At 38.9% G+C, this 23,329-nt stretch overlaps 1 protein-coding gene across 3 annotated transcripts in view; it reads left to right on the top strand.

Annotated features, from left to right (window-relative positions):
* The first annotated feature begins 3,045 nt into the window (after nt 1-3,045).
* TCF12 (transcription factor 12) overlaps nt 3,046-23,329 on the top strand; it is a 392,538-nt gene continuing 372,254 nt past the window's right edge. Inside the window, exons 1-3 of one of the 3 annotated variants that reach the window (XM_004777303.3) lie at nt 3,046-3,364; nt 4,329-4,425; nt 5,461-5,533. In XM_004777303.3, coding sequence (XP_004777360.1) covers nt 4,351-4,425; nt 5,461-5,533 — 148 coding nt within the window. In that variant the 5' untranslated portion in view covers nt 3,046-3,364; nt 4,329-4,350. Of the gene's footprint in view, nt 3,365-3,619; nt 3,772-4,328; nt 4,426-5,460; nt 5,534-23,329 lie in introns of those variants that run through there. The other 2 variants (XM_004777305.3, XM_004777304.3) reach the window with 2 other exon arrangements.

Genomic DNA, 23,329 nt, shown 5'->3' on the forward strand with positions numbered 1-23,329 from the left:
CCTCTCTCTCTCTCTCTCTGCCTGCCTCTCTGCCTACTTGTGATCTCTGTCTGTCAAATAAATAAATAAATAAATCTTAAAAAAAAAAGAATACTTCCTTCTAAATCAGAGGCCAAGTTCAAGTCAATCTCCCAAGAAAGCAAAGCCCACTGCCTTTATTACTTTTCTTTTTGACTGTAAAGGTTTCTCTGCGCAACTCAGGTCTTCCTCATAAATTTGTGTCTATGTGTTTTTGAGCATAGAGTGGGGGCTCTTAGGAAGTGGTTACTGAAACTCTGTTGACAGAATTATTGTGTCTGCCGAGTGGCAGGGTAAGGTGAATGGATGTGGAAATAAAATATATCAGATTACAACATTCTTAAGGCAGGGTGGGTTTGAGATTTTCTGTTCCTCACAGCATTCAGCACCAACCTTGGATGTAAGAAATACATTATATTTCAATATTGATTGATGTAATAAATCAAGAAATACGTTATATTTCAATATTGCTTGATATTGATTAATTTACACTATAGTTATAGTACCCTAGATAATCGCTGAATTTGTATTACTAGTTGTTTTCCCCCTGAGCTTTTCAGTAAAGCCTTCTGGCTCTATTTAACAAGGTCAGCAAAGGCCCAGAAATTAGTTATAAGTGACACAAAACTGTGGTATCTATACTCTCTTTGTCTTCCAAATATATAGGGAGTATTACAGGAAATCCATTGGTGGGAATAATATTTCTGTATTAAAAGTGATATATACAAAGATTACATAACAGCATGAAAAACTAATTCATGTTATAATGTCAAATGATTGATAGATTTAATTCCAACCTCCCTTTCTTGAGTGTCTACTATGTATTCAGTCCCATGTTAGGTGCATGGTGCAGACAGATGCATGGCAAGCCTATTGCCTAAGGAGTATTTAATCTAAAGAGAAAATAAAGTATAAACCGGTATGGGCCATAATAGATGTGAAAAACTTCAACAGTCACTCCTTCAAAGGAGTAAAGGAGCCCTCATAAGTGAGGGTTTGGGTAGATAGCTATTTCTTCTTCTGAATTAGTCATATGAGAAAAAAGAAAAGAAACTAGTTCTTTCTTCACCCCCCTTTCTTTGAAAACAGCATTATTCCTTCAGATGGGATTACATTCTCCTTTCTCCAATATTTCTCTTCAGGTTTACCACTGAGTGATAGAATGGACCTTTAAAGTTCTAGTCAGAATTCCCATCTGATGTTTAGGTCTTTGCTGCAAAAAATGGCCATTGGGTCTGTATTACTTAGAACACACTAGATTACAAATAGCAGAAAACTCGAATTCTGTTGCTTTCATCAATGAAAGCAGACCTGGGTTCAGAAGCTGTTTGATCAGAGCCTCAAAAGCATCATCAAAGATCCTATCTCTTTGCTTTCTCCATGCCTACTTCATTTAATCTAGCTGGACCTTGTGCTTGGAAAACAGCTGCTTGGAAAACAGGGGCTCTTTATTTTTCTTTTCTTTCTTCCTTTTTTTTTTTCTTCATACAACAGGCTAGTGATGTTCCTTCAATTTTTGTTGTTGTTACGATCCCTGATTTTTGGAGTACATGCAGAAAGAAGAGGTTGCCACTGAAGTTGTTTTGGAATACGTGAAACAGACCAACAAAACTGCCCCCAAAAGTCCACAGCAAATTTTTCCTCTCAATTGTCTCAAATTGTGTCGTGTCCATTGCCAACCAGTAACTGTGGCAGGGATGGGGCTATGTTGCTTTATTTAGGTTGGAATTATGCTAATTTGTTTATATTGGAACCAAATGCTCCAGCAGGCCTCAGCCAGGGCAGGGATGTGACAGCTAAGAACAAGGAGTGTTAACCTAGGGAGAGGGGATAATGGAGAAACTACCACAGGATATGGCACAAGGTCCAGGCTGTGTCCATTGGCAACGTCTTGGAAACCCCCAGCCCCAAGCAACAATTGCTTTCTCCCTCTGGACAGCTTGGGTTGTGATAAAGTAAAGCAATTGCATATTTGCAGCTAAATCTACCTCCTTGTTTCCATGCAAGTCTGGGCTTCAATGACTCCTTCTTGCCATGTTGTTGCCCTCAAGGCGTTGGCTGCTTCCTTCAATTTGTGACTTTGGATGTGTCTTCTTTCCTCAGTGTTTCTTCTGCCTGGCCCTTACTGGTCTTTACTACACTCACTGAGCCAAAAGACTTAAATCCCTGGAGAAAACCTTACTTCCATTTCCAAACTGAAAGGAATTTAAGTTTGGTTATCTTGTCTTCTTTTTTCTCTGCTTGGAGCTTCTTCGGGCTAAGTTAGAACTTGCGCCAATACAGCGGCTGTACGACCAAACCTCCCTGGGCCATCTTTGCAAAATGAAGGCACTGGCTTGATCCGTTTCCAAGAACTCGTCTTGCTGTCCAATTCCGTGGCCCCGAACACGATTCGCGTGGGAAGAGGTGATTGTAGACTTGGGGGATGTGTGAGTGGAGTGTTTGGGTACCTGAAGCCCACACTGCTTTGTATAGTTTGAGGGAGCTTGTGACCCTTTTCCTGCGTGCTGCTCAGCAACGAATTCGACCAGCCGCAGCAACTCCAAGCGCGGACCGAGGTGGCTCGGTCTCCCTTCCCCACACAAGCATCCCCCGCCAGCGCGGCGCAGCCTCCCGTGGCTGGAACGTCCGGGCCCAAGTGTGGCTTGGTCGGGAACTGCAGCTTCCAGGGCTCTGCGGCCTCGGACAGGGTGGCCTGAGCAGCGGATCCAGATGCGCCCGCAGCTGCGTCTCCACCGCGCCGCTCTGCCGCCCGAGGCAGGAGCGGGACAAGCCAGAGGAGGCGCCACGGTGCCTGCCTCCCTGCTCCCGAGGGCACGGACTCCGCGCCCTCGGCGAGCGGCCCGGTCCTACTTCGCGGGGTGCCCGCGCCCGTCTCCCGCCCCTCCCCGGCAGCCCCGACTTCGTCCCGCCTCACCCCACCGCGGGCTTTGTCCACCGGCCGCGCGGCGGCTCCTCCCCGTTCCCGCCGGCTCCTCCCCACCCCCTCCGCTGGCCCCACTTCCTCGGCGCAGGCGGCAGGAGCGAGCAGGGGACGAAAGGGTTAACCCGGGGCTCTTCCCGGCGCGGAGGGATCCGGAGCGGAGCCGAGCGCGGTGCTGAGGCCGTCTCAGCGAAAAAAATGTCCGCCTGAGGAGACCCACAAGTTCTATTCGGGGGGACCGCCAGCCCGCCCCGGGAGGAAGGGGCGGCCAGGCCCGAGAGCCGCCTCTCCCGCCCGGATCCGAGAGCTCGCGCGGGGCAAAGTGAGCCGAGCCTCCGGGAGGTGCAAGGGGAAGCCCGAGCCCGCTCTCCCGGCCAAAGTGAACTTTAATCGGGGTGGTTGGATGCGGAGACGGGGCGGCAGGTAATTGCGGAGAGGCGAGCGGGAGGGGTACGCCGTGGCGGGGCTGGGGGCTGAGGGGCGCCGCCGCGTCCCTGCCGGAGCGGAGGCGACCCCGGCCCCGCGCCCCAACTCCGCGCCCCTTTGTACAGAGGCGAGCCCGGGGTTCCCTCCAACTTGGGGAGCGGAGTGGGGGCGGAGGCGAGAGTCGCGGGCGGCCAGGCCCGCTGGCGGCGCGCTCGGCCTGCGCGCCCCGCTCGGCACTCGGCTCCGGCTCTGGGGCGCGCGGGAGAGCAGGCTGCTTCGGCCGCCGCGCCGGGCTCATTGTTCGGCAGGTCCGGGGCTGGCCGGCCGCAGGCAGGGCAGCAAAAGTGGGAGGAGGCCGAGTCGGGGGAGGAGGACGCCGGGCAAGAGCGAGACTAGTTGTCGAGGTTTGTATTTTCTTTTTAAAAACGCCCCTCGAACGCGCGGGGGTTGCTTTCCGACCCCCGGGGCCCGCTGGGGACGTCCGGGCGGCGGCGGCGGCAGACGCGGGCCTGCGAGCGGCGCGTTCCCTGCAACTTGTCAGTTCTATTGTTGCCGAGCCTGTGAGTCACTTCGCATCTCCCCTAGTCGCCGCTCCGCTCGCTGGACGCCCAGTCGCCCCTCACCCCGCCCCTCGAGACCCCCGCCCGGCCGGGCGCCGCGCCGAACGCCCGGCGGCCGCGCGGGGTGGGGGCGCCGCGGAGGGGGCAGGGTTGAGCTCGGAAACTTGCGGGAGAGGCGGCGAGTTGCGGGAGCCGCCGCGACGCTCCCGGGCCGCGCGGAGAAACGCGTGGATTCACCGACCCGGCGCGGTGCTGGGCTCTCCTGCCCCCTGCCCGCACGGCGGTGGGAACGAGTGGGGTAGTGGAAGTCAGCTCACGGCTCTCCTGCCCTACGCCCCTCTTCATCCTCTCACACTCTTTGGGCCTCGGTGGTCTGTCTGAACCTATTTCCTCCGCTTTAGGACCCGCTAGAAGTGGCTGAAGATGAATCCCCAGCAGCAGCGCATGGCCGCTATAGGGACCGACAAGGAGCTGAGCGACCTGCTGGACTTCAGTGCGGTATGAGAGCTTTCCGCGGCATCTTGGGGTTCTGCTGAGGTTTACCAAAAAAAGAAAAAAAAAAAAAAAGGAAAAGGGAGGGGGGGAAAGCGACGTGGAGACTAGGCAGCGTGAACTCCATCTGCTTTGAGCAGTAGTTCTCAGGGCTGGAGTCCAGCTCCCCCAAGTTGGACACCTGAACTTTGATGTAATGTCTAGACTTGCAGATTTAAAACTTTAATGCCAGAGGGGTCATTTGATTTAACCAGTTAAAAGGAGAACAATGTAACCATGAGCTTTGGTTGAGTCATCTTCTGACCCTGATGATAGGGATTTTGAACTTTATATCTTTATATGAAAAAAAAAAAATTTTTGGTGCACTCCATTTCTCTTCCTAAGATGTGATAGAATTTATAATACCCGAAAGAGGTCAGTTAGGAGAAAGCCAGTTAAAGGCAGGAATTTCCAGCCTGTTTGAACACTTTTAAGGACATGTATATTTGTGTATGTATATAGATATAAACATATATATGTATATTTGTAAATCTTTTACCATGGGGAAATAGTTAAAGGGCTTAAAAATAGCTGAAACCTAAGGCCTACTGCCTTTATCTCTAATGGGTTGAATTCCTTTATTAACTGTTGTTAGGAGGCAGGACCAATACCTACTTTCTAAAACTGGGTTATAATGGATCCTTACTCTGTGTAGTTGTTTCATTGGATGTGATTCTGACTGTGTGTATTGAATAGTAGTGTAAATGTAATGAGATCTCTGCTAGAAAGTGAAGATCATGGACAAAATTTTTAACCTTAATATAATTTTTAACCTTAATGTAAGTGACTGGGTTTTGAGAACAGACTATAACCAGTATTTCCAAGTAGCATTAGGAAATAGTATCACTTAGTGTGTTTGCTTTTCTGGGTCTGAATGTATATTTTCAATTTTATCTTAACTTTCTTCTGAAATACAGTAACTGATGATTCTTGGTGGACTTTTGTTTGCAAGGAGTCTAGAAGAATTTCAGGACTAACAGGTACATTTGGGTTATTTTGTAGATGTTTTCTCCACCTGTTAATAGTGGGAAGACCAGACCAACGACACTGGGAAGCAGTCAGTTCAGTGGATCAGGTAAGATGATATCTAAAATAAGATACTCATATTTTGGTGTTGTGATACATTTTAGTAGAAAAATATGAAGTATTTTAATATTTCTATGTCATTTTGTAGTGTCTAGTTCAAATTAGAAGCAAAAACAAGCCTCAGATGAGAGCTGTTGCTTTTAGGATCCATTGATACTTCAGAGAATTTAAATACTGATGTAAAATTTTTCTGTTTTCCATGAATTTTTAAGTTGAATTTGTCTTGTTTGAATACAAGGGATTATATCCTGCTTTTATGTTTGGATGAGTATTAGAAGAAAACACTCTGTGGTCCATGTGTGGTTTTTTTGTTTGTTTGTTTAATATTTATTTACATACGTGTATTTTTAATTTTTGCCAAAATTACAGCCTATTAGCATTATTTACATTTGGGTTCTAAAAAATTGGTGAAATAATGCTATTTGATATAAGAGTATGAAAAGTAGAATTGAGTCAAGAAATAATTAGTAAGACTCATTTTAAAAGATGGCCATTCCATTGAAAGACTGCAGCAAATTAACAATTTTGAGGACAGTTAGTTAAAATGTTAAAGGAATGATGTTACAAATAAATGAATAGAAAGATTTATTTTCAGATGACATCTATTAGGTGTCTGAATTCCATATTCCGATGACATTAGGATAATGTTTAGAATAAGTTAAATTTAGATTTCTGTTCCTACACTGGTGCTGTGGTCTTTAAGTTGACTTTCTGTATATTTATGATTACTCTGCTTCATTATTAACATTTATCCCATTTTTTTTAAGAATGTATTTTTTGTTTTTCCAACTTATTTAAACTCAATGATTTGAAAAATAAACAGTAAGAAGCAAGGTCCATTTCAGTGTTCAAAACCTATAATTTTCTTTTTAAGTTAAACTTATTTCTTAGTTCTCAAAGATGAAAAAAAAAAAAAAAAAGCCATGGACATCATCTTAAAACTACTGTCAAATTCCTGGGCTGAAATATGGTAATTCCTCTTTGACCAGTGCTTTTATTTTCCCTAGTAAAATGGTAATTGATTTTTTAAGATATTATAAGAGCAAAACATCAGGAAAGAAGGAAATGTCATAACTGATAACATCTTAATACCGCTTTATATTTAAAAAGTGTTTCTATTTAAAAATAATTCAGTAACTTTATTAAAATTTATTTTTCATGATGAAATTATAGCTTATGGGTAAAATACAGAATGTTTAACACCTCAAATAAGCAAAATAAAAGCATTCTAGGTTTTAAATATGTTAAAGGCTGATACTGTCTCTATTCAAAAGAATATCATAAAATGTTAGCCCAACTCCAACTCTGTTCCTATCTCCTTTCCATTTACTGGTAATTATGTGAAAATTGTCACTTTTTTGGGGTGAGGAGAAAAAATTACTGGTTAATGTAGAAGAAGGCTATATTCTTTTCCTTTCTTTACTACTGTTTTGAGTATGTCTCAATTTTTGCAACTTATTCATTTTCAGTACTTTAAATTTACTTTGTCTGATACATAGTAGATGCTTAGTGTATTTCTTTGAGTAGTGACATTGCTCTTTGTAGGTTGTTTGTTCGAACTTTAATTGTGGAAAATATATTTAACTGACATTCATTGGCATCAAAGACATGAACTTTATTTAGAAACTTGCTATTAGAAATATTTTGTTTTTAGAATAAAGCCCGTTATATTTTTTCAACCTTTTAAAATTAATGTGTGGTTTATGTAGTGTGTGAAACTAAAAGTATGCATGAACGTTGTATATATTATTATAAGCTTGACATTGGAACATTTGTAGGCCTTTCTTGTCGCTTGCATTATGCGAAGAAATTATTTGTTTATATTGCTGAAATAATTATATGGTATTTGATGATTTGGAGTAGGAAATTTTTAATTTTAAAACTGGTAGATTTGTTACTTGTCCATTGAAAGTTTGAACTTAAACATGTGTTCAGTGGATATAGTTATATTTATCTTTGTGGTTTGTTTTAAATACCAGGAAAAACAAAAGCTATGACCTTTAATAATTAGTGAATGGATTTAAATTTTTGGGAAAGCATAATGGCATAAGTGGTTATTTTATATCAGAGTATATTGGTATATGTGGTTTTCCTATAGTCAGTTTGTTATCTTAAATGTCTAGAAGAAATTGGTGTAGCAATATTTTATTTATATACTTTATTGACATCTGAATAATTTTCTATTCTGATTTCAAAGGATATTAATATGTCCTAATGCCTGTTTATTTGCAGCAATATAAGGAGCTAAAGAGAGCTAAAGATCTTTCTGAAGAGCTGACTTAAAGATTAGAGTTTTCTTGTATTTGGAGTAACATTGTTAAGACCTTAAGCTTTTGCTTCATGAAAACTAGTTGTGCAGTGTAATTTCCTTTCTTATGTTCTTTTGGAGGATAACTTAATTTCACATTGGACTTTTTTTGAGAAATAGTAAAACAGACTTAGAATATTTTTAGGTGAAAGCATACAATATATTTTATAGTTTAAAAAAACATTATTTTTAAAAAAGTTTTATTCCTAAAACTAATAACTTGTATGATAGCTGACACTTCTTCAAAAGTCATTGAAAAAGATGAGAGTGTATTTCTATTACTTATTTATCTGGAGAAATGTGTTATAATGCTATTTCTTCATCAAGGTGTAAATTTTCTTGCATTATCATAAGACTGAATTTGTCCCCTTCGTATGATAGAGTCTGTGATGTTCTTACAGTGACCTTGAGAGGTGTGTCTCTCTGTAGGAGTTCAAAGTGAGGTTACTGTATTATGTTAGGCCAGTATATCAGGAGAAAACTTGTTGAAATGATTGATAAAATGGAAGTACTTCAGGTGTTTAAATCCACTATTCCCTCCAACTTCAGAGTTCAAGTGTGTAGAACGAAATTGTGGTATTGGATTTAATTTTTAGTACTTTAAATATTTACATGATATCCAAAAATTTTTCTTTATTAGTTTTTGAATCTAAGTAGTAAGAGATACTGAAACAGAACGGGTATATTCATTTTGTAAGCTATCTTTGTACATATTGAGTCTATCTTTGATATTTCTGGAAAAATATCTTACTTAGCAAGTAAAGTTTTGCTTTTTGTTATTCAAAGTGGATTTTTGTAACATAGTTTCTTCTTGCCCAAGATTTTTGGACATGATTGTAAGAACTGTTTTCCGGCTTTTAATTTTTAAAAGGAATACAGCTTTTCATTCTTCAGTTACTGATCACTGTTTTGGGGGGAAGTTTTTCATTTGTATAGGCTTTATGCTTTTTGAAAGTAATTTGTTCATTCAGGAAGCAAATATGCTAATCTAGGGGTGAGCTGGTGAAGGTTTGACTTGGTATTAGTATATGGGGAAGGAAGGAAAAAAGACCGGAAAGAAAGGACTGACAGAATTTGAAGAACTGGATTTCTCTAGGTTAAGAGAAACGACTACGGTTGCAGTTCTCGCATAACTGGAGTGTGGTTGTGCTGGAGGAAATAAAGATGCTGAATTGTTTTGAGCATTTTAAATTTCACAGGACCTGGGGACTCTTCGAGCTAATTGTGGGATTTATGAGAGAGAGAAAAGTGCTGGGAGATGAATTAAAGATGTTGGTTAAAAAAAAGAACAACAGCAGCTCTTTTTTGTTTATAAAATTAATAGTCATCGTTGAAAAGAAAGTTGGAGAACAGAAAAAGCAACAAAGGAAAAAAAACACCCATTATTTCACTGTCCAGAGAAAATTGTTATGTTTTGATATGTTTCCATTTGGTTTTGTTTTTCCAGTTAGTCCTTTGTTTGCAAAGTTGAGAGCTTAATGATGGTTCATTTTATGTCCTCCTTTTTTATTTCACTTAATATTATGAGCATTTTCATCATGTACTTAAAGATACTTTATAAAGTTGGTGTACTATTGTATAATATTACATGGAATGGATATAGTATAACTTAACGATTTAGTTTTCTTACTGCTTGACATTTAGGGATTTTATTATTTTGCTTTTTATAAAAAATATGATAGTGAACACCTTTTTGTACATGTGGATTTTTTATCTACACTTCGATTTCCTTTGGATAGGAGATGTAGGTTTTGTTTTTTGTGCCTGCAAGTTATAATTAAAGCTAAGAGAGTGAATGAATACCCTTAGGGAAATGAACTCAAAGAGAGCTAAATTATCAGGCCAAGGATTGATGTTAATGGTGGAATTAGATGTATAAAATTAGTGACTTTGGGTAATTACTTAATATAAAAATACAATTTCTATTTGTATATAAGTAGAGTATAAGATGGCATTATGTAGAGATTTATATTTGTGTGTAAATTGGTTGTGTGGTAACTTGAGGGGATTCCCATCATTCTTCGACCTGTGCCTTTTGAAATGGAGTGTAATCTAATTGGAGTCTATCGGTGAGGGCTCTTGAATTCTTGACTTCTTAAGAGAGGCGCTATAGGATAGTGAGAGGATTTGAACTCAGGAACCAGACAATTGGAATGGAATCAGTGCTTTGCAGCTTATTGGCTGGGGGTCCTTCAATGATCTGACCGTACTTTTTTGTGAAAAGTAGATGATACTGCCTACCTTCTGAATCTTTATGAGTATCAAGTAAGGTTATCTTTTTTTAAAAAAGATTTATTTGTTTATTTATTTGACAGACAGAGATCACAAGTAGGCAGAGAGGCAGGCAGGGTGTGGGGGGAAGCAGGCTCCCCACCAAGCAGAGAGCCCGATGTGGGGCTGGATCCCAGGATCCTGGGATCATGACTTGGGCTGAAGGCAGAGGCTTTAACCTGCTGAGCCACCCAGGCATCCCAAGATTATCTTTATGTATTTCCTGACACACAGCAGTTTCAAAAATGGTAGCTGCCAAGGGTGCCTGGGTGTTCCAGTTGGTTAATCGTCTGGACTCTTGATTTTGGCTCAGGTCATGATCTCAGGGTTGTGGGATTGAGCCCTGTGTCTGGCTCCATGCCGGGTGTGGAATATGCTTAAAATTCTCTCTCCCTCTTCCTCTGCCCACTCCACTCCCTCTCTAAAAATAAAAATGGTAGGTGCCATTATTATTGTGGCATCCTCTTAAGTAATACTAATGATAATATTAATAATTAACAGTAATACTTAGAACCAGCTTTATAGGCAATGTTTATTGAACTATTATTATCTACTAGGTGCTATGTTAGTGGTGGTGGAGGTGAGGAAATGCCCCCCACAAGGGCAAATATCAAAGTTTCTTTTCAGTGCCATAAAATTATATATGTTGTCAGAAGTCTAAGAAGAAATCAGGCAGTAGTTTTTTAAAATTAAAAGATTTTTTCCCCGGGGCGCCTGGGTGGCTCAGTGGATTGGGCCGCTGCCTTCGGCTCAGGTCATGATCTCAGTGTCCTGGGATCGAGCCCCGCATCGGGCTCTTTACTCGGCGGGAGCCTGCTTCTCTCTCTCTCTCTCTGCCTGACTCTCTGCCGACTTGTGATCTCTCTCTCTGTCAAATAAATAAATAAAATCTTTAAAAAAAAAAAAAAAAGATTTTTTCCCCTAGAAGAGTAGCTTTGAAAGGGCACCAGGGACCTAAAAATCTTACCTTTTTTTTTCTTTTACAGTGGATTTCTTCTTAATACTATTATTTTGTAGATTAGATATTGTATAGTGCAGAATGATAGAAATGTGTACAGCTTTTGAAACCCTCTTCCATGCTTAGGCATTGCCATTTGGATGTAGTGTTTTCTCCATATTCTCTTAACTACTTGAAATTTTTTTCTGGAATGAGTTATAGACTAAATAAATAAGTAAAATAAAAATTACGTGGCCTGAGAGGATAGAATAGCTGGGAGACAGGTTGGAGAGAGTGTTAAGAGTCTCCAGAGTAGAGCTTCTCCAATTTTTTCTTAATAGCAGAGGAGAAGTAACATAAACTCCCCTGAGAGCCTGAAGCAACACATTGCAAGTGAGCAGAAGAAATCTTATCTTAAAAATTTATGTGCATTTTACTTTCTACTCCCAAACACAAACATATTTGTTGTAATATGAATATGTTTTGGGGTGCCTGGGTGGCTCAGTTGTTAAGTGTCTGCCTTCGGCTCAGGCCATTCTCCCAGGATCCTGGGATCAAGCTCCACATCGGGCTCTCTGCTCTGCGGGAAGATTGCTTCTTCCTCTCCCACTTCCTTGCTTGTGTTCCTTCTCTCACTGTGTCTCTCTTCTGTCAAATAAATAAAAATCTTAAAAAAAAGTTTTAATTAATCATTGAGTAAAACAGGTTCTAGGGAGGTGTGTCGTGATTAGCTTATAGCGTTGCCTTCCCCCTGTTTTGCTTTGTATCTTTGGTGTTGGGGCAAAGGTGGAGTGGGATGTAGGCTTATCTTAGTGAGAAGCCCACTTTTATGCTTTATCTGGGGCATATTATTCAGCTGTTTTTATTCTTGGGTCTTCTCTTGCTCCCACAGAAGTCTATGAAAAAGGATCATCACATTAGGGGGCAAATTGTTTTGTTAGGGAGGAAATTGTTATTCCATAACGCACAGAGAAATTTGTTAGTAATGTCGCTTGTCTTTTGAACCCTTGTTTTCTGTTTCCAGCCAGATCATCTTGTAATTTAACATGTCCATGACTTGAGAAGAAAATGTGTATTTTTATAGAGAAAACTTTGTATTTTTGTTGTTGTTCTATGTCTGCAGTGTGCTCTGGTGTGTTCCATGTTAAAAATGTGCTTTCATAAAGACCGTGGTGAGTCATCCAAGTTACTCTAAGCTGATTGGGAGCATAAAGATCATATTTAAAGATCACACTGAAATGTATAAACAGATCAGGGGTCAGTTGCTAATTTTTATTGCATTGAGTAGTGACTCAGTGATGAAATTTTCAAAATATAACAATAAAGCAATTTAAGATAAGGTGCAAGATAGAAGAGAATGCTTTTTTTTTTTTTTTTTTTTTTTAAAAGCAACCACTACCACACCTTAACCATGTTTTTGGCTATTAAAAATGTTGGCGGAATGTGTCATTTTGTCAGGTCTGTTTTAGGTGCTAGGAAGGTGCCTGAATTTGAATTGAGGGAGTTCTCTGAATTTGAAGGATTATTCCAGTTACCCAAGGAAAGTCTCTTTGGAAACCTCCCTCAAAAATTGTCGGTTTATTTTCTTCCCGTGGTTTTGCCAGGGAGCCATTGCGAGGCTTTGAAATGAACGGGATCAACTCATGATTACTCTTCCACCACTTCATTGGTGGTTAATGTAGAGAACACAGGTTGAATTTAATATGATTGTGCAGCTCCAGTCAATGAGCAAATGTGCTCCTGCTCTCAGTAAGAGTTGGGAGTAGTGGTGGGGTACCACGGGGATCCCTGCTAGGAGGGAATTACAGTCATCAAGCTTCTCAGTCCTTGAGGCATATGTTGTTTTGAGGTTGTTGAGGATAAATAAAAGGTTTGCTGTACCACTAGAGAGGAAAAAAATACTAGGCTTCACTTTTAGTGGCAGAAGCATGCTTTGGCCACAAGTTAATTTAGAGAATCTGAGTTTGTATGGGTCCTCAAATAGCAGAAACCTGAGTTAGCAGGTCCTCTTACGTTTTTGCTGTTTGGAAGGCCTACTATATCTAGCTGACTTTGTCATCTGGTCAGAGGCCCATTGCTTGTCTGCTTGGCATTGACATGCTAAAGGTTTTAGTGTTTTTCGCTTTTGGTCCTAATTTAGGTAGAGTGAAGTTTAAGGGGAAAGTTGTTTCATGTTCATTCTCTTGGTGAGAACTTACAGACAGCTTGAATTGAAAATGCTTTTCTAGGTAGGCAAGTAATTAGAGCCATTTCAAGAGCATAAGAAATATCCTCAATGTCTCTTGTCTAAGCATCAGCTCATTCCTTTTATTCTATGGGATGGTGTGATTAATTATTATACGCCAGGATCACCTTTTACCTGCCATAGATCCACAATCCAGGGATCTGCGATTTTGAAATCCCAAAGAGTCTGAATCAGAATTTTTCCTTTAAATTCAGCATACATTATTTTAATGGCAAAATCTGATCTTATCTGAAGGTTCAGAGGCTGTTGACAGTCTGTTTTCCTAGTTGTATGGTTACCAGATGCTGGAAGTGATTTGTAATATATGGTATGTGCACTGTATTTCTTTCTTAAATTTGAAAAAAAGAATGATAAAATCCACCTATCTCCATGGATTTTTGAAAAGGTATTATAGACCCCCCGGTCCCCCCTTGTGTGTGTCTCCCAGGTATTGTTTACAACTCAAGATAAGAATTTCTTTTTTTGGACTAAAAGCCTAGAGTAGAGAATTTATTATTTTAAATACAGAAAAAATAATGGTGGTGAACTTGTTAACATAAAGGAAATTCTTTTTGGAATTTGACTTCTCAGGCTGAGCTTTGTGTTGGAGTATTTTGGCCAGTACATTGATTTAGGGAATCAATTTCTGTTTTGAGGAGGGATACACTTTTTCATCTTTTGGGCCAAGGAGTGTACCGATATTTCCCTGGTCAGTTTGCATGAGAATTTTCAGAGTGCTAAGCGGAGACATATTTACAGATAGATATATAAACCCAAGTAAAAATAATTTTGTATATATCATATATATACACACACACACACACACACACACACACATATATATGTAAAATATAAATCTGGTACTGTATGATTACTTTCAAAAGGAAGCCTGAACCCTGACTGAGAGCAAATGGAGAAGAGAATTCTAGTGAGTAATCATGACAAAAAAGAGGAGCTAAGATAAAGTTTGGTATGGGACAGGTAACAAAACCAGTCTTTGGTAATTTTATGTATGTATTTATTTATTTAATTTATTAATTAATTTTATTTTTTATTTCTTTGGGAGGGAGAGAACACAGAGCCCAGGGGTGAGGGGGTTGCAGGGAGGGGCAGAGGGAGAAGCAGATTCTCTTCGAGCAGAGAGCCTGATGCGGGGCTGGATCCCAGGACCCTGGGATCATGACCTGAGCTGAACGCAGACACTTAACCGACTGAGCCACCCAGGTGCCTCCAGTCTTTGGTAATTTTATTCTCTTCTTTTATATTAAAGTTAACAGTTTTCATGGATTGATACGTAGCCTGATGTTTATTCCTGCAGTATACTTATTAAGGGCATCTTCATTGAAAACACACTGTGATTCTAATGGGTATATAAAATTTTCCTCAGTAACCTGTCATTGGCTCACTTCTACTATTGATAAAAACTGTGGAAGTAGCTATGAAACTAGTTGGGTATGTTTTGAGGGGCATGCCAATTGTTGGCCATTCAGACTCTGGTTGCCTTTCAAACCTGTTCCCTGTAATGTTCCCAGTGATGCTGTCTTAAGAACCATGAATACTTAAACAAATAAGCTCAATTAAATAGACTAATTAAATAATTGAATAATTAAATCCACTTAAAGTTTGTAGGGGTTTGAGATTCTCTCCTGTAGGAACACAGAACAGGTCATACAGCCAAGCTGTCTCTCGCCTTCATATTTATATAATCTCTTGCAGTGCCGCAACGAACAGACTCTGAGTTTGACTGTGGAGCCTTGCTAGACAAGTTGTATAGTAGTAGCACTTTGCCCGGTGGATGACTGAAGGAAGGAGGAGTCTTACTGTTGAAAAGAAATCAGTAATGATAAAACTATTTGGTAAATATTTACTCATACACTGTTTTCTTCATAATTCTCATAGGAAGTTGGTAACTTCATTTTGTAGAGGAAATAAAGAAATCAACAGTGATACACATTTGCCTGTGGTTTCTTATTGCCCCTCAGAAGTAGCAAACTGATGAGTTGTAGTTGCACCTGCACTGATACCAATCTACACCAGGGCAAGGTTTGTCTTGAGGAGGAATTTAGTATCTCTAGAAATCTTTAAAATTTGTTGTTGTAACTGGGGGCTACAGTGGTGTAATCTTGGTATTCTCCACAAGAAAGTGTTTCAAAATTTATTTTTATTAAGAAGAAAACAATAATCAGAGCCTTTATACAATAGAACTTTTAAAAAAGTATTAGAAGATATTGAATATAAATAGCTACACCCTGAAATGTCTTCAGGAGAATGTAATTTTTGTGTGTGGTCTTATTGTCCAGCTATCATCAGACTTTGTGCCTTGGGAAGAAGATGAAATTTGATAGTTGTAAGATACTGGAATATTCACAGTATTACAGAGTTGAATCCTAGGAAAGAATGGTTGCTTGATAGTATGGAAAATTCTTTATTTTCACTTTCCCATTTTCAAAGATTTAATGCTTATTTAGTTATAAAGGCAAGTAAAAGCAGATGGAAAATAGTTATTCCAAGGGTAGTTTAAAAATGTTATTAAACATACAGAAGAGATTTTTAATTGAAGTCATTAAAATTTAATTTTGGGAACAGAACTTTCAGTGCATTAAAATGAAGAGACTTAGGCTAACTCTTATAGTAGTGAATGGTGCTGATTTGTCCATTTTGTATTTTCATTTATTTGAAAGTAGACTGGGCTTTCATTTTGTTGAAGGGCATCTATAGATATTTGAGAGAACACCTAGTAATACCCGGCTGTTTTTCACTGGTGTTTGCAGGATGGTTTATTTACATTTAAGGAGGTGGAGAATAGAGCACATTGTTGTATATTGGAAAGAGGAGGGGTTTGGAGTCAAAAAGTTTTGGTTCAGTGTTGGCTTTATCCTTTACTAGATCTGTGATTGTTGTGCAGTATGTTAACTCCTCTTAACCTGTTTATCTTATTGTAAAATGAGGAAAATAAAATACTGCCCTAAGGGGTAGCGATAGTGATCAAGTTAAGTAATTTTTAAGGAAATTACTTTCTAAAATGTGGAGACTTACAGTTCTGTACAAAATATTGGTTGCCTTATGTTAGGAGGCATAGCAACTCTTGAAGGGATTCTAAGATCACAAGTATAGATGGAGAGAATGACTATTCATGCAAAACTCACAATATTTCTGACAATCAGTGAAGATTCCATCAGGTGATTGAGAGGTAAGGAACTCCTTATGGTAATTAATGCTCAGAATTTCTAAATTCTTCAAATGAATTCTTTCTATTTTTGTTTAGATGGGGGATGTTAAGTCAGAGAAGTAAAATTCTCATGCATGTTCTTTGGTAGAACTCTTAGTTATATCCCAAACCATGGAGCCCCCAAATTAGTATCTCTGAATCCATTATTCTCAGCTTAGTTGTTTTAAATGCTTTTTGAGGCTCTCTTGTAGTGACAAAGTTAATCCCAGGCTTAAGTAGGTGTGACAGCTGAATGGTTCTTAGGAATAGTCTGCTTTTGCTTTGTTTGATGAGCAGTAATCTGAACAAAATTTTAACGTCAGTAAGAGTTAACATTTTAAAGATTTAAAAGTATGAGATCTAGTGTCCTTGGTATATTCCCAAGTGAAGACAAGAGGTTGCAAGGATGAGGTTGAGAAATGCAAGTGGAACTCCCATCTGCTCTATGCCTGTGCTTGAAGCAGGAAGGACTCAGTCTTACCCATAAATGACATAGGTATCAGGGCTCTGAGATGTCTGATGATGCTTCTGTTTCTGGGTATGTGATTAGGGAAGACGGGGGGCCTCCCCAGGTCCTAATACTGCTTTCCATTTAGTATACTTGTCTTGGTTATATAAAACACCTGGCTCACCTGTTAAATTAGGAAATACTGAGGCTTTTACTAACTCTTTGTATGTATGTGTTGTGGGATTGTGTTGTTTAGAATTATTCTTTAAAGAAGGAAATCAGCAAATTCAAAGTTCATAGAACCCAGAGCCAGTAGAGGGTGGTTTTGATGGAAGTCTGTGGACTTCTGGGCTCCGTAGGAGCTCTTTGCTAATTATTCTTCAGGATAAGACAATGACTGGGTTTGGAATATAGCATGATTTGACAGCAACTTACCTGGCATCAACAAAGTTCTGAGGCCTTCTGTCTCTGCACTTCCCATTGTAAGAATTCCTAGTCCTTTCTTGAAAGATGTGTATTAAATTGCAATGATGTGAGAATAGATGGTTGTTGAGACAATAAAATGAGGGACCTTTGAGAGTGGAGATTGAGGGTTTCTGAATATAACTTCTCATCCAGGGGCCAGGTGAGATGGTTTATTTTTTTTTCCATAACAGTTGATGGCTTCTGCATGCCTGCTGCCAGCTCTGACAGGCATTGCAGTGGTCTCCTTACTGGGGCTCCTTGTGTCCATTTGCTCTCTTTTCCAATCTTAATCTGCTAAGCTGCCATAACAAAATACCACATACTGGGTGGCTTAAACAATACAGTTTTTTTTCTTACAGTTCTGGAGACTGGAAGTCTGAGCGCAATATGGTCAGGTTCTGGTATTCTTCCTTTTTTTGCAGATAGCCGCCTTCTTTTTTTGTTCTCACATAGCCTTTCCTTAATGTGTATGGAGAGAGGTTGTAGGAAAGAAGATGCTGTGGTGTCTTGTCTTACAAGGACACATTTCATCATAGCATTCCCACTCTTATGACCTCCTCTAATCCTAATTATCTCCCAAAGCCCTCACCTCCAAATACCAGCTTCTGTAGATGAATTCTGGGAGGACACAAGTCCATAACACAATCCTCATATTTTTTTAAACATTTTCCTCCTGTGATTCTTGTCAGATTTGTTCCTTGTTGGCTGTCAATCAAAACAATCAAAAGGGGGCACCTAGTGACTCCGTCGGTTAAACATCCAGCTCTTGATTTCAACTCAGGTCATGATCTCAGGGTTGTGAGATCAAGCACGGTGTTGGGCTCTGTGCTAAGCGCAGAATCTGCTTAAGATTCTCTCTCTCCCAGGGCAGCTGGGTGTCTCAGTCGGTTAAGTGTCTGCCTTTGCCTCAGGTCATGATCCTAGGGTCCTGGAATCAAGCCCCACATTGGACTCTCTGTTCAGTAGGGAGCCTGTTTCTCTCTGCCTCTGCTGCTCGCCCTGCTTGTATTCTCTTTATTTCTCTCTGTATCAAGTAAATTAAAAAAAAAAAAAAAGTTTCTCTCTCTCCCTTTGCCCTCTCCCCAAAATAAATAAATAAATTTTTAAAACAAACAAAACAATCAGAAGTCTCCCCTTGGCATTTAAGTTCTTTAATAATCTGATAGGAACTTGCCTTAGTTTTATAATTACTACTTCTAGTCTGAATTGTGTGGTTCACATACACTGGTTTCCTATCTGACCTCTTGCCTTTGCGTTATTTTTTTTTTTTCACAAACTGGATTTCCTCTTGCCGTTTTTGTGCTGTTTCAACCTCCTTTTCTTATGAAATCTTTTCCAGCCATTTTAGCCACAACTTTGTCAAAGTATGGCTTCGAGATGATTTACAAACTTTCAGGTAAAGGATTTCTTTTTTGCTCCTGAAGGCAAAGCTAGGGTCAGTATGGCAGTTAGGGCCATTTGATTTTGAGTCCAACCAGTTATTGTAGCTGGACAGCTTCTTTATAAACACTGTAGTTTAAAAGAAGATTGAAGCCTACTTCTGTTGAATACTGAACATAGAATTTCTGTTTGTAGGAGTTGAACTTGGTGTTCTGAGTTCTTTTCTGCCTAAAATTGTCTAGAATACTGTCCTTTAATAAATAAATAAATAAATAAATAAATAAATAAGGTCCCAGATTATAAAAATCCCTGGAAGTGAAGATAGTGTTTTAAGTTTGTATTTCTGCAAAATGCCTTGCTTTTGAGATCAGAAAACACGTGGTGATTGACTGTTTTTAGATTTGGAGATGTGTGATAGTTTGGTGGAAAGAAAGATTAAATTTCCCAAGTTAAATTTTGTAGATTAAATTCCCTTTATTGCAGTTTTCTTTTCTAGCATCAGCTACACGGTGAGGTTTTAAGGAATCACTGAACTTGTATGGATTAGCTGACTGGAAACTGGGGTGTTTGTTAGAATGTTTTATCTGTTCTCTTCTTTCTTCTGAAAAGATCTTAGCCCATCCAGGACTCCACATTTAGATATCAGGGATGAGTAGGAAGTGTCCCAAGTGGTAAAGTCATCGAGATTGTTTGTGAATATATCTGCCTCTACCAAACCATAGCCAGCCCTTGCTCTGAAAAGCAAAGAGAAGTGATAGTTTCATAGTGTTCTCTTTCGACAAGATATGTGTCATTTACGTTTTTTAGTAATGTCAGGTTGTGGGGAGAATGGCTTATCTGATGCTGGGATTGATCAGGTAGAGGAGATCTGTTCTATGAGGTGTATAGGAAACATTTTACCACACACTGGAAACCAGTAGATAGCCAAAACCTTGGAAGTGGTATTTCCCTGAGACAATCCTGATTTTTAGTATTTGGGTTGAGCCATGGAAGAGAGGTTGGTTATATGATCTAGCATTGTAGTTGTTGTGGGGAAACATCCATAAGGGCAGAAAAATATGATCTTAATGGAATGGAGTCCATCACCTGCTTAATTTGTACACCACCAAGGAGCCCCTGAATGTTTCTAAATCATTTTCAGTTGGAGATTTTTGGACTAAAGCTGCGTTTGTCTACTGTAGAATATATGTCATCTTCATATTTTGAAGTTAGCTTGCAGATCTAGACATGGTATCTTTGGCAGTTGTATCTTAAAATGTGTGTGTGTGTGTATTTTTTTTTTTTTTTAACTAGGAATTGAGTTGATCACTCTGATGTAATTTGGAACTAAATGTTACCCTTGTATGTAGAATTTGGAAAAAACTTGTTTTGAGGGAAACATCAGTTGAAGGTTAAGGAGTTTTGTGTGGAGAAATCTGGAGATGTATCAAGTTGGAGATGTGATCTGTGTGATAAAGATAGTAAAAATTCTCATCTCAGTAATCTACCTCAGAACAAAATTTCTCCATTATAAGCTTCTCACTTACTTAAAGCCACTTTATCTGATCTGTTGGCTGCTAGAATATTCTTACATGACTCAGATCTCATTGTAGCTTACCTCTGAAATATGTAGATTATGTTTTCTTGCATAGTCTGAGAGAGTGGTTTTTTATTTCAAACAGTAATTTTCATTGCTTGTAAAACTCAAAGATTTCTGAGTTGCCACCTTTATAGACTTCTGGTTGATTTTTCTCTCAGAGTGCCCATTTGCTCTCTGTGAAAGGAACAGGTTTGCATTTATTCAGTGAATCTAAGATGAGATAATTGGTATTTTTATTATTTGAATGGAGGCTTTGTATTTTTGAATTTTGTGAAACAAAGCTGTGTTTGTAAACACATTTCAAAAATATAAATGACACTTTTTGGTAAAGATGTTCACTGACTGAATAGCAAGAAAGTTCAAAAAAGGGCTTTTGTTAACATTCTATAATAATCTAACTGTTTTCATTGACTGTCGCATTGATTAAAGAGTACCTGATTTTTAGAACTTTTTGTGTTGAAAATAATCCTTACACTGGGTTGTGGTAGGAAAATATTTTCTTGGTAGCCAGTACTCCTGGGAGTTTGGAATTTTCAACTGTTGTCTAGGTTTAGAAGAATGTTTGATAAACAGTGTGTTTCAATGTAAAAATAGTCTTGGGAAACTCTAGGAAAGCATTTGTTTAGTGCTCTGATGTAAGATGAACAAATTGTTCTGGTATTGGACCGATAACAGAAATATTTTTATATGGCTACAAAGGTTGAGGTAAAAAGAAATGATGTAAAAGTTTAGGTATAAATAAGTGGATTTCAGGCAAAATTCAAAGTGAGTCTTCAGATTTTGTAAAACAATGTGGTTGATTTTACATTCCCCTCCAATTCCTTCTTCTTTTAAAGACTTCTCTTGGCTTTTTAAAGGAAGTTGTCTGGTCAGGTATGGAAGTATTGTTTTCAGAGGAAGCGTATTATGTCTATATGTAGTGATTTTCATGTGGGAGGAGAGTGTTTAATTTTAAATTAATTTTGAGAACCTATATGTAAGTGGCTGATTTTTCTTTTTAAACTACTTTTGAAAAATTTTAAAAATATAAGCCAAACCTAAATGAATCTAAACAGCACAGAAAGGTACATGGTGAAAAATAAGTTCTAGTCATTTTTTCCTGTTCCCCATTTCCACTCCCTTGGCAGAGATTGATACTGTTCAGTTTCTTCTCAAAGTTTTTCATGCATACGCAAACGATGTAATAGCTTTTGTTTTGCACAGGGAAAAACAGTTCTGCAACTTAACCTTTTTATTTAAGAGAGGGAAGGTGGGGGATCACTATGTAAAGGCCATTCTTGAGCCTATTTAGATTTTTATTAGGACATTTGATTCCCTAAGATATGTGTAATGATTTGACCTGTTATAAAAGTAACATAATTGTATAGTACATATGTACATAGTACATATGGCTTAATGAAGCTAAAAAATGCAAAAGCTTTAGCATTTGGTAAGATTTCAGTTTCACCCACTTAATAATTGTTCTTCCCTTTAGAAAACAAACACACAAATGAATTTTATTGAAATGGAAAACATTTGGTAAGATATTAGTTCTTTATGTGCTGTTCACAGGACTCATTTTTACATGAGTTATTTAACCATCTTCATAAGAATAACTGAGGCAAATTCAATTTTACTCCTATTTTTGCAAATGAGGAAACAGGTTTTACACCATTATAACATAAATACTAAGTGGCAGAATCAGTTTCAAAGCTGTTTCATGCAATTTTGTGGCAGTAGCTTGTTATTTAGATTGTTTTAAAAAAATGTAGTCTCATGGATAGTTGTCTAATATCCTGATATCAAATATCACAGTTATTTAAGTCATTGTTGTTATAATGTGTTTAATGGAGGGATTGGCTTTTTCCTGATCCCAAATTCAACAGTGATTAGCATACTTGGGGAGCTTTTAACAAATACCTATTCCTGGATCACTAACCCTAATAGATATTCAGGTTGCACAGATCTGGAGTAGAGGCTAGGAATCTGAATTTTTAATAAGCTGCTGCTTAATTCTTAAGCAACCAACCTGGCTTCACTGAAGTATGTCTTTATTTGAAATTTATGAATATAAAGTTTTAGCTTTCACTTATTTTTTTCTGAGGATAATGAACCATGACTTTATAGAAACACGTGTAAAATGTAAAGGTACATTTGGAAACAAAGCATTCCTTGTTGAGCTATATTATATTGTGCTGTAAGAACTTTTTTCATAGGGCACACTATAACTGAAGGTGAATTAAACTGAAGACTTTACCTTGTCTCCTGCACAGGTGAGCTTTGGAAACATTTTGTAAATACATCTCTAAAATGCATAGAATGGAAACCAAAATTAAGTGATTGAGTCTCAAAAGCCTCTAGAAATGTTTTATCAGTATCATTTTTAGTTGAGAGCAGAATAATACTTATCTAAAGAAATAATCGTGCATCAGATGTCTTGCCTTATAATTGCTTTAAGTGTTGAAGTTATATTACAGTGCTTCTAAAGAAAAAGAATTAAAAAAATAAATCACTTGGTGGCTTTTTGGTTTGGTTTCTGTTTGCCTTTCTCTTTTTTTCCCTTTGCTCATTTGTTTTGTTTCTTAAATTCCACATATGAGTGAGCTCACATGGTATTTGTCTGTCTTTGTCTGACTGACTTTGCTTTGCCTAATACTCATTTGCTCCATCCACATCATTGCAAATGGCAAGATTTTGTTCTTTCTGATGGCTGAGTAATATTCCAGAGGGGTGTGTGTGTGTGTGTGTGTGTGTGTATACACTGTATCTTTAGCCATCTATCAGTTGATGGACACTTGGACTGTTTCCAGAAGCTGGCTATTTTTTTAAAAAAGATTTTATTTATTTATTTGACAGAGAGAATACAAGCAGGGGGAGCAACAGGGGGAGGGGGAGAAGCAGGTTCTTCACTTGAGCAGGGAGCTTGATGACTGGGATCATGACCCAAGCTAAAGACAAATGCTTAGCAGAGTGAGCCACCCAGGCA

The sequence above is a fragment of the Mustela putorius genome, unplaced genomic scaffold (genome assembly GCF_011764305.1).
Source record: "Mustela putorius furo isolate JIRA1106 unplaced genomic scaffold, ASM1176430v1.1 tig00003896_pilon_pilon_pilon, whole genome shotgun sequence".
In the NCBI taxonomy this organism is placed as follows: domain Eukaryota; kingdom Metazoa; phylum Chordata; class Mammalia; order Carnivora; family Mustelidae; genus Mustela; species Mustela putorius.